Genomic DNA, 12,491 nt, shown 5'->3' on the forward strand with positions numbered 1-12,491 from the left:
ATCTTTTGACTAATTTGATTTTGCTTTCAGCTTTCTATAAAACTGTAAAAAAAAAAAAAAAAAAAAAAAAAAAATCCAGTTCAATTTAACACATTTTATAATATGATCTCAAAAATATATATGGAAACACTTTTCAAACTTAGAGTAAAAAAAAATAAAATAAATAAAATAAAATAAAATAAAATAAAATTAAATAAAATTAAATAAAAAATTATAAAATAAAATAAAATAAAATAAAATGCAGCTTCGTATCCCCTAATTATGTGATCTCAAAAATATGTATGGAAACACTTTTCAAACTTAGAGTAATAAAATAAAATAAAATAAAATAAAATAAAATAAAATAAAATAAAATAAAATAAAATAAAATAAAATAAAATAAAATAAAATAAAATAAAATAAAATAAAATAAAATAAAATAAAATAAATAAAATAAAATAAAATAAAATAAAATAAAATAAAATAAAATAAAATAAAATAAAATAAAATGCAGCTTCGTATCCCCTAATTATGACTTTAAATCTTACAATGTGAAAGAATTACTTATTTTTAATGTTTTATCACAATTTCACTTATTACTCTGAGGTGGAAATGGGCTTCCGTATGGTAAATATCATTCCGACAACCTGAAGGCAGTGAGAGAAAGTGCGAACCTTCAGATGTTTCTAATCTGAAATGATGGGCATAATGAGAGAAGGACCGAACAAGAAGAAAATAGTAATAACAAAAGAGAGAGAGAGATAAATAAAACAAAGAAAATGTATATTTGGTGACAGTTTCAGTTGTGTGGTTGTGTATGCTTGAGTGGGTAAGTGAGAAAGAGAGAGAGAGCAAGAGAGAGGCAACTGTAATCCAATTTTTTTTAATGAAGAATGTGTCAGCTCTTACCGCTGGGCGGCCGATAAGCAAGCCGCTGCACTCTGGGAAATCGATAGCTCACTTGTTTATTTTGCTGTTTGAATTGTTTGTGCATTTAACAGCGACAGGATGAGCCAGCGATAAGTGCTGTTTCAAAGGCTTCGCCTTTATGCACACACAGTGTCATATCAGAAGATTAAAAGCACACACACAGGAGCAGCGTTCTCAGTTTGATAGGTTACAGTGTTCACTAATGAGCAGAATAAATGCATTACAGCTGTGTTTACAGTGAACATTTGATATGAGATCATCTATGTGAGACGCCTTATGGAGGGTCACATATATAACACCACTGTCGCTCAGAGAGACATGGATCTTTTTCCACCGACGAGAGATGATTCCCAATCTGACTCAGAAGAAAATATATGAAATGCTATTTGCAAACCATTTTATTTCCATAATAAGTTATTTCAGAGGCAGAACAAGTTATTACATTTTAAAGAAATACCACAACAAATATTTGTTCTTTGGAATAACATGAAGCGAATTGTGCACAATAAGACCAATAACTATTATGAATAAATAAAATTTAAAAAAAAATATATCTAAAAAACTTATAAGAATCAATAGATAAGAATTTTTGCAAATAATTCTGTTTCAGACTAATCCAGATCTGATTAATAATGAAATGATTATTGTTAATTTCAATTTACAAAAATGTGGGGTCAGTATGATTTGTTTAAAAAGAAATGAATACCTTTATTCAGGAAGGATGCATTAAACTGATCAAAAGTGAGAAAAGTGGCAGTTTCCACAAAAATATTATGCAGCAAACCCGTTTTCAACATTGGTAATAATTTGTTTCATTTGTTTTGTTTGTCATTGAGTAATGACTGCTTTGCCATTACAGGAACAAAATTACATTTTAAAATATATTAAAATACAAAATTGAATTTAAATTGTAATAATATTTCACGATATTGCTGTTTTTACTGTATTTTTTGATCAAATAAACAGCCTTTGTGAGCATAAGAGACTTTCAAAAACGTAAAAAAATCTCACTGACCCCAAATTTTTGAATGGTGCTGTATATAAAGCAAAACTGGTAAACTACAGTAAAACAAGCATGTTTGCTTGTGAGCAGGTTATGTAGTAACATAGTCGTAACAGTTTCATCATCATTCAACTGTCAAGTCGAAGTCTGAAAGAGCTTTGCACATCCCCCGGCCAAGCCCCAGTTCTCTTTCGGTGGACTTCCTAACCACATCTATAAAATCTTTTTTTGTGAGTGATATGGTTTATTTGAGTGTGTGTATACGTGTGTGGGTCGCTGCCAGGGCAAACACTTAAACTATTCTTGACCCGTGCAGCCCTCCTGGGTTTCAATAATTCAGCCATCTCTCATTCACACACACACACACACATACACACAGACACAACCACAGAGACAAACCCCCAGAACAAACGTACAGTTGGACAACTTGAGGAAAATAAGAAAGGCATACAGACACTCACCATTTGATTTCTCACTGTCTGCGGGCTTCATCTGTATGGGATGGTGCATCTGAAACACAGGACACACAAGGGTTATATTTACACAAACAGCACATTTACTACAACACACTCATTAACGCTCACGCCAGCACATAATCAACCTCGTCTCGCTGCCGCACTGATGTTCTACATTATCGCTGTAATCTTGTTAATGTGTCGTCATTTTTTCCGCTGACTCTATTCTTCATCTCGATAGATGCTAGCGGAATGAAGACGTACGCGTGTCGGGGGTTTGATGAAGGTGATTTGTCAGCACTTTGCCGATGAAATGTTTATTGCATTCTATCTTTCTCTCGCGCACTTGTTCTTGTTCTCTTAATCTCCATCTAACGATTTTTTGAATCATTTGCCGTACATGTTCTGTCTGCTGTATTTTCTAATTGTCAGCCTAAGATGTCAAGATTTATGCTTTTGGAGGTTTCATTGTGTCACGCTGTATCTTTTGTTTTTAAGGTGTTGTGTCATGTATGCCTTTGGACAATATTTTTCCAACCTTTTATTGACAATATTTAATATCTACAACTATTATGTATGTGTTCTAAAACGTCATACAACATGATGAATTCTCCTAATAAGGCAGCATCCATTTAATAATTTTAATACATATAATAATTTACACTCTATGATATTATTGCATCCTGTTAATGTACAAAAATACTGAGGTGCAAATAGTATCTGCCAATATAAAGTATAAATAGCATCTAATTACTTATTGCAAAGAACTGATACTTTTACATGGTGTAAATAGAATCTATCGCTATTTTCACCTAGTGTAAATAGCATATCACTAAGAAAATGCTGCTATTTTCACTTAGTGTAAATATCATCTACAGCTATTTGCACCCAGTGTAAATAGCATCTATTGCTATTTGCACTTAGTGCAAATATCCGCTGCCTTACATTATATGATCATGCTCTTATTCACGCAAATGCTTTTAAAGCATTCAAGCACCACAAGACAAACGAGAATGTGCTGTCTGTGAATGTCGAGTCTGTGTGACACACAAACACACGCACGACTCGATGTGTACAGAAAAATGCACGGCAGTATCTAGTTCTCTTCCATGCTTGAACAAGCAACAACACACAGTATCCTCATAAGAGCAGTCTTAAATGAGTTAAATAACATCTTAAAAGAGCTAAAAGTGTTGTGAGATCCACATCATGTTCGGCAGTGGCAGGTCCTAAAGTCACAGCAGCCTAATAAACCAGTTGCTGTGATGTCTGTTGTTAATGTTAATCAAAGAATAAAGGTAACAGAGAAAATTGTAGCTTCAATAAGGATTAATCTATATATAATTTATAATATATGCAGTGAAGACTGTAAAGCGTTTGATAACTTCAATTTCTGTATATTTCCTACCTGTTAGACAGGTAAGGCCATAGGTAAATATGACATTTATTATAATGGGTTTAAGTGTAGATTGTTCTAAGTTCACTTAAATTAAAAGTTATTTTTTAAAGCCTAATAAATGTTGAAATTGATAGCTTTCAATTATACTGTAATGTTGAATGTCTATAAATAATGTTTAAAAAAAAAAAAAATCATAGATATATCATTACCAGTATTAGTATCAGTGATACTGGCCTTCATTCATAAAAAAAGATGCCATTCAACAAATAACTGTGAAATTAATAAAAAATATTAAAAACACCAATGTTTTTAATTGCGATTAAATACAGAAAAAATGTGTGTCTATACAGTGGTGGACAGAATTATTGGCACCCTTGGTAAATATGATCAAAGGTGACTGTAAAAATAAATCTGCATTGTTTATCCTTTTGATCTTTAATTCATAACATTTGCAAAAATTTAACCTTTCAGGAAAAGAATTGAAAGTGGGGGGAAAATCACATTATGAAATAAAAGTTGTTTTTTTTCTCCAAAACAAAGTGGCCACAATTATTGGCACCCCTAGAATTTATTTTTTTTTTTTTTTAATGAGTAAAATATCTCTAAAGTGTATTCTCATTCATATTTACATTTTTTTAGCACAACAGGATGATCATGAACATGAAATTGTGCAGCCATGACTTCCTGTTCCACAGGAGTATAAACATGAGGAAACACAAAGGCCAAATTCCCTTAAACATTCATCACAATGAGTAAAACCAAAGAATATAGTTCTGATGTGAGCAAAAGATTGTTGAGCTTCACAAAATAGAAAGTAGCTGTAAGAAAATAGCTAAAGCATTGAAAATCCCCATTTCCACCATCAGGGCAATAATTAAGAAGTTCCAATCAACTAAAGATGTTAAAAATCTGCCTGGAAGAGGACATGTGACTAAATCATCCTAATGCGCGGTGAGGAGGAAAGTTTGAGTGGACAAAGACTCTCCAAGGATCACAGCTGGAGAATTGCAGAGATTAGTTGAGTCTTGAGTCTCAAAAAGCCTAAAAAAAATGATCAAACAACACCTACATCCCCACAAGTTGTTCGGGAGGGTTTTAAGAAAAATCCTCTGCTCTCATCCAGAAACAGTCTCCAGCATATTCAGTTGTCAGACAAGACTGGAACTTCAAACTGGACCGGCTTCTATGGTCAGATTAAACTAAAAAAAGAGCTTTTTGGCAGCAAACCCACCAGATGGGTTTGGTGCACACATGGATAAAAAGTACCCCATGACCACAATTAAATATAACACTGGATTTTTAATGTTGTGGGCCTATTTTTCTACTGGAGGTCCTGGAGATCTTGTTCAGATACATGGTATCGTGGATTCTATCAAATACCAACAGATAAAAAATCAAAACCTGACCACTTCTGCTAGAAATCCAATAATGGGCAGTGGTTGGATCTTCAATCAGGACAATGATGCAAAATAAACATCAAAACCAACACAAAAATGTGTCACTGAGCACAAAATGAAGCTTCTGCCACGGCCATCTCAGTCCTCTGACCTGAACCCTAAAGAAAATGAGTGGAGTGAACTGAAAAGAAGAAGCACCAACATGGAGCTGGAATCTGAAGGATCTGTAGAGATTCTGCATGAAGGAATGGTCTCTGATCTCTTGTCAGGTGTTCTCCAAACTCATCAGGCATTATAGAAGACTCAGAGCTGTTATCCTGGCAAAAGGAGGTTGCAAAAAGTATTGAATAAAAGGGTGCCAATAATTGTGGCCAACGTGTTTTGGAGAAAAAAACATTTATTTCATAATGTGATTTTCTGCCTACTTTCAATTCTTTTCCCTCAATGAAAGGTTATATATGTATATCTGTAATATAATATATATATATATATCTCCATCAAGGACCGTGGACCGTTTGTTTTAAACTGCATAAAAAACAAAAACATAATAAATAAATAAATAAATAAATAAACTTCCCATCTGAGATGCTTTTCAATTACTGGCACAATCTTTAGGAAGCTTAATAGTCAAATTAAATGCACATAAAATCATTGTCTTGAATCCTCTGCGTTTTGTTGGATTCTGTTGCTCTTACTGTTTTTTGAATGCCTCTAAGACTACACTTCTGCTTTTGATTGCTCATCTATTTTCTCTTTTTTATTTCTCAAAGTCTCTGCTTCTCTTATAACACCTTCAGCTTTGTGGAACAGAACCACAAGTTTGAGTCCGGCAGCTTTGATATACTGCCAGAGTCCAGATCTGTCCAACACACACACACACACACACACACACAAACACATACACACACACACACACGGCATCTGTCTCCCCATTTTCATGTCCTCTTCTCTGTACGGTGTGTGTGCTCACACGCAGCCGTCACGGAGCACGTGGATGTGTGTTGTCATCCTCTCCAATTCAAGGCCATGACACTAATTACAGAGATCATGCTCTGGTACCCATTTCTCATGAAATATACGTGCTTGCTCTCACAACACACACATTCACACACCCGAAAGCGGTCAACATCTGCAGCTGAAGGCAGAATGACAGCTCCATAACTCTTGGGTTGGATCGAATTATAAAAGCAGTCAGAAATAACTGAAGGTATCTGTTTACTTCATTTCAACTCTGACCTTTGACCTTCACCACACACACACATGTCCACGGTCCTTGATGGTTTGGCATGCTGCCGGCATCCTCTAAAGGCATCTGATCCTGTAGGATACATTCACTCTTTCTGACTGTGGCTAGAATACTTTTAGATTTTGAAAGACCCAGTTTTGTTGTTTGATGTTGTTTGTACACTTTGGATACAGAATAACCCTATAAAAAAAATAATGATAATAATTAATTTATTTATTAATTATATATACAGTAGAGGCCAAAAGTGATGTGCGGAGGGGATATTTGTTTTAATGTCCTTTAAGTTCAATGAAATCATCAAAATATGAGGAAAATAAATACCACACACACACAGAAGTGTGTAAGAAGAAAGCACTAAACTTGGTTAAGGTATTTATCTGAGAGAATTATTTGGCAAAAAAAGGGGCAAACTACAGCTACAGGTTTTATTTTACTATGCACAAAAAAAAAAAAAAAAGATATTTATTTCTCACAATTCCAAATTTAACCTATATATTGCAATTTTGAAATTTCAAAATACAACAGAAAAACCCAAAGAAACAGTTATATTGTATACAGAAATATTATTACAATTTAAAATAATGCTTTTTTATTTGAATACATTTTAAAATGTAATTTATTCCTGTGTTGGTAAAGCTGAATTTTCAGCATCATTACTCCAGTCTTAAGTCACATGATCCTTCAGAAATCATTCTAATTTGATGATTTGCTGCTCAAGAAACATTTCTGATTATTGTTGTCAATGTAGATTTTTTTTTTTGGGATTCTTTGATGAATATGAATAGTTCAAAGTAACAGCATTTATTTAAAATATATTTTTTGTAACATTATACATGTCTTCACTGCTACTTTTGCATCCTTGCTGAATAAAGTATTCATTTCTTTTTCTTTATTTCAAAAAAAAAAAAAAAAAAAAATCTTACTGACCCAAAACTTTTGAATGGTAGTGTATAATGTTACAAAAGCTTTCTATATTAATTATATGCTGTTCTTTTGAAATTATATTTAAAAAGAAAACAGTTATTTTAAATTGTAATAACATTAACAATGTAAATGCAGCCTTGGTGAGCATAAGAGACTTCTTTCAAAAACATAAAAAAAACGGTCCCACTTTATATTAAGCGGCCTTAACTACTATGTACTTACATCAAAAAATAAGTACAATGTACTTATTGGGTTCATATTGAATTGCAAAACACTTTTTCTGCTATTGAATTGGGATACGGGTAAGGTTAGGGAAAGCTTTGGTGGTATGGGTAGGTTTAAGGGTTGGGGTAAGGGTTAAGGGATGGGTCAACAGTGTAATTATAAATGTAATTACAGAAATTAATTACAGATGTAATTACATGCAGGTGTTTTTAAAATATAAGTACAATGTAAAAACATGTATGTACACAATAAGTGAATTGTATCAAATCATTAATTTAAATGTAAGTACATAGTAGTTAAGGCCACTATATATAAATTGGGACCAAAAAAAACTAAAGGTTTCATTAGTTAACATTAGTTAACTACTCTAGTTAACATGAACTAAGAATTAACAATAATTCTACAGCATTTATTAATCCTGGTTAATGTTAATTCCAACATTTACTAATACATTATTAAAATCAAATGTTGTATTTGTTAGCGTTAGTTAATGCACTGCGAACTAACATGAACAAATTGTGTGTAGTCCAGTGGTTTGATGACGGCGCGTTTGGGTGAAAGATCACAAGAGTCAGACAGATGGGCACACAGTGGGGAATTTATAAGCTGCCACACTCTCCTGAACACACACACACACACACACACACACACATAGCAGCATAAACACTAGCAGTGAATGATATTTAATTAAAAAAAAAAGAAGAAAAAAAAAAAGATCGCAACAACCTTAATGGATTGCGCACACACATTCTCAAACACTCTCAACCAGACGAGACCTTCTTGAAACCAATTCAGACAGTGTAATTGATAACATCTCTCAATGTTATAAAGTGATAACCTACTGACACACACTTATGGGTATAAATGTTTTGAAGGGTTAGTTCAACCAAAAATGAAAATTCTCAAATTAATTACTCACCCTCAAGTCGTTCCAAACCTGTAAGACCTTCGTTCAGATATTTTTGATGAAATCCATGAGAATTCTGGCCTCTGATAGACTGCAATGTTATTCCACTTTCAAGGCCCAGAAAGGTACTAAAGACATTGTTAAAAATAGTCCATGTGACTATATAATGAGTCGGTGTTCTGATGTAGAACACGGAAGCGCTGCACTGTGTTTACAACATGAACAGTGTAGGAGACTGACATGGAAATGAGGAAATTGTTGAATAAAGTCATTATTTTTGTTTGTTTTTTGTGCACAAAAGTATTCTCGTCACTTCATAACATTAAGGTTGAACCACTGAAGTCACGTGGATTATTTTAATGATGTCTTTACTACCTTTCTGGACCTTGAAAGTGGTAATAACATTGCAGTCTATCAGAGGTCAGAAACCTCTTGGATTTCATCAAAAATATCCTAATTTGTGTTTCAAAGATGAACGAAGGTCTTACGGGTGTGGAACGACATGAGGGTGAGTAATTAATGACAGAATTTTCATTTTTGGGTGAACTATCCCTTTAATCAACTCAATCTAATAGATCAGTAAGGAGATGGATGGATGGATGGATGGATGGATGGATGGATGGATGGATAGATAGATAGATAGATAGATAGATAGATAGATAGATAGATAGATAGATAGATAGATAGATAGATAGATAGATAGATAGATAGATAGATAGATGGATGGATGGATGGATGGATGGATGGATGGATGGATGGATGGATGGATGGATGGATGGATGGATGGATGGATAGATAGATAGATAGATAGATAGATAGATAGATAGATAGATAGATGGATGGATGGATGGATGGATGGATGGATGGATGGATGGATGGATGGATCTCATTTCTCAGTAGTGTCTCTACACTATATTTTATGTCTATTTTGGTAGCAAAATAAATGTTTAGTTATTTTACTATTTTTTATTGCTAAGTTTTTACAAATAAACATTATTAAATTAGCCGTCACATACTCCGTACATTTCTACAGAACTGGAATGCCTGTCATTGACTGAATTCAACAAATACCCAACTTATTTATTATTATGTTTGCCTCAGCTAACATTTTGAAATCCATTTAAAATCCAAAATAAGTTTAAAGTTTTCAGATTCCATTTGGACCCACTCATATGTGACTGTAATTACTGTAAATAAATGTCTACTGACCAAAAACTTCACAACAAGCATATTGCCAACACTAAACTGATCTTGTAAGCAGTCTTCAGTGAAGTGAATTAATGTACAATCACATAATGAGGGAGAGGGAGATGAATTCGTTCACAGCTGGAGGATACTTTAACAGACATGTCCTACATTAGCCTTCACACACACGCCGTTCAGAGACAGTCTGATTATGGCAGCAATTGATATGATAATCTTATGTGACATCTCTAGGTCTGCCGTGGGCTAGAGAGTTTGGAATAGGAAAAACAACATTTCTAACTAAACAAAAAGATGATAAGAAAACAATGAGTAAACGCAGACAATAAAAGCATGAACGCAGTTCATCTGAGTTTTACAACAACACTATTATGTTTTCATCAAATGATTTGAATGTATGTTGACAAACATTTCATTTTATTACAGATGACAGTACCTTTTGATACTTTTTTGTATAAACCACCTTTTTTATAAATTCTTTTTTGTTTTGTTTTTTCGTAAAAAAAATTGTGTACAATTTTAATATTCGCCATTTATTGGTTATTGGCTTTTTGGTCTCAAACTGAATTTTAAAATCGTTGCATCCCTATAAAATATACTACCATTCAAAAATTTAGGATGAGTAAGACTTTTATTTTGAAAGAAGTCTCTTATGCTCACCAAGGACCAAGGCTGCATTTATTTAATTAAAATTAGAGTCATAACAGTAATATTGTGAAATATTATTACAATTTAAAATAACTATTTTCTATTATAAAATTAATTTTATTCATGTTTTGGCAAAGCTGAATTTTCAGCATTATTACTCCAGTCTTCAGTGTCAAATCATTTTTCAGAAATAATTCTAATATGCTGATTTGATGCTCAAGAAACATTTCATATTATAATTTTAATGTTGAAAACTGTTGTGCAGAATATTTTTGAGGGAACTGTGATACATGCTTTTCTTTGATTCTTTGATTAATAGAACCATTTTTACTGTTTCTTTTATCAATTTCATGAATCCTTGCTAAATAAAAGTTTATTTATTTATTTCAAAAAATATCATACTTACCCTAAATTTTTGAACATTTTGTGTTCAGATTTCAAGGGCAAGCGCTCTGATTTCACAACTACATACATCACTTGCAAATTATAAACTCCTTAAAGTTGCCTGTCTCCTCAACCAGACTTCATACATTTTCCTGAATTGCCACTTCTCACAAAGGAAAGCAGATTAAAAACTAGAAAATGTTGTCTTTTGAATAAGGAATTCTCTGCCTCGCTTGTTTTCAGAGAGAGACAGACATGAGCAGATAAACAAACACTCACCCCAGTTAAGGTCTTTATGTTGTGCAGTGCATTCTGGGCCTCCAGGGCAGCTTTCCGTGTGTAGAATGTGACAAAACAGCACCCTGGGAAAACAGACAGAAAGAGAGAGAGAGAGAGAAAGAGAGAGGTAAGCATTTTAAGCATGCAATAAGCCAAGTGAATTTGATCTTTTTCTTTTCGTCTCACTACCTGCTGAGAGAGAAAACAATCTCACTGCTGTCACACAGATCTCTGCCAAACTACACCACAGAAAAGATAAGGGATGAGGGAGAGAAAGACAAGCAGAATGAGAGGAAAGAGGCTAATATTTGATGCATAATAAACAGCCATATGGAGCGGGATTTTGGACCAATGAGATTTCACTGTGGTCGGGGTTACCCAGCTTGGCATCTAAGACATATGCTGCGTCTGAATTCTACATTTGGTTCTACATTTGAATTTGACTTTACTTCGTGAAGGTTAAAAAAGTATGTTCTATATAGTATGAATGCGGGTAGTATAAATGAAATTCAGATGTACTACATCCGTCATGTTGTTACTGTCATGCTTCACTGACATTTATAAATCCTCTCCTGTGGTCTCATGGGATAGTAAAGTATCCATCGAATGTGCACTTCAAAATCTCGGTGGAAGTAGTACACTATTTTACCAGTCATCAGGGGACATGCTACTCTTTTGTCGTACAGTTTTCATAGTTAGGGATATATTCGATTTCGGACGCAGCGATAGAAACCAAGTGACCAATGTTTAGTAGTTTTTGCTTCGTGGGCTGGGCCGATACACCTATCTCCCGAATCGATATCACGATACTTGGGTGGCAATACGATATGTATTGCGATTTTTTAAAGGTGCCATAGAATTTACAATTGAATTTTCCTCTGCATAGTTTCCTCCTTCTTATATAAATCTCATTTGTTTAAAAGACCTCAGAAGAACAGGCGAATCTCAACATAACACAGACTGTTACGTAACAGTCGGGATCATAAATATGTACGCACCCAATATTTGCATATGCCAGCTCATGTTCAAGCATTAGACAAGCAGGATGTCTGGATGTGCACAGCAAAATCATCAGACTAGGCAAGCAAGCAAGGACAACAGTGAAAAATGGCAGATGGAGCAATAATAACTGACATGATCCATGATAACATGATATTTTTAGTGATATTTGTACATTGTCTTTCTAAATGTTTCGTTAGCATGTTGCTAATGTACTGTTAAATGTGGTTAAAGTTACCATCGTTTCTTACTGTATTCACGGAGACAAGAGAGCCGTCGCTATTTTCATTTTTAAACACTTGCAGTCTGCATAATTCATAAACACATCTTCATTCTTTATAAATCTCTCCAACAGTGTGTAATGTTAGCTTTAGCCCGTTAGCTGCAGCCTAGCTACTATCAAACTCATTCAGAATCAAATGTAAACATCCAAATAAATACTATACTCACAGGAATCGATGTATGCGTGCAGCATGCATGATGAACATCTTGTAAAGATCCATTTGAGGGTTA

General features: G+C 33.7%; 1 protein-coding gene across 29 annotated transcripts in view; it reads right to left on the reverse strand.

Annotated features, from left to right (window-relative positions):
• Window positions 1–12,491, reverse strand: part of celf2 (cugbp, Elav-like family member 2) — a 177,092-nt gene that overhangs the window by 35,804 nt on the left and 128,797 nt on the right. For all 29 annotated transcript variants that reach the window (XM_048157403.1, XM_048157415.1, XM_048157395.1 and 26 more), the window contains 2 exons: window positions 10,980–11,062; window positions 2,374–2,422 (listed from right to left, as the gene is read on the reverse strand). In XM_048157403.1, coding sequence (XP_048013360.1) covers window positions 2,374–2,422; window positions 10,980–11,062 — 132 coding nt within the window. The remainder of the gene's footprint in view (window positions 1–2,373; window positions 2,423–10,979; window positions 11,063–12,491) is intronic.

This window comes from Megalobrama amblycephala, linkage group LG14 (genome assembly GCF_018812025.1).
Source record: "Megalobrama amblycephala isolate DHTTF-2021 linkage group LG14, ASM1881202v1, whole genome shotgun sequence".
In the NCBI taxonomy this organism is placed as follows: domain Eukaryota; kingdom Metazoa; phylum Chordata; class Actinopteri; order Cypriniformes; family Xenocyprididae; genus Megalobrama; species Megalobrama amblycephala.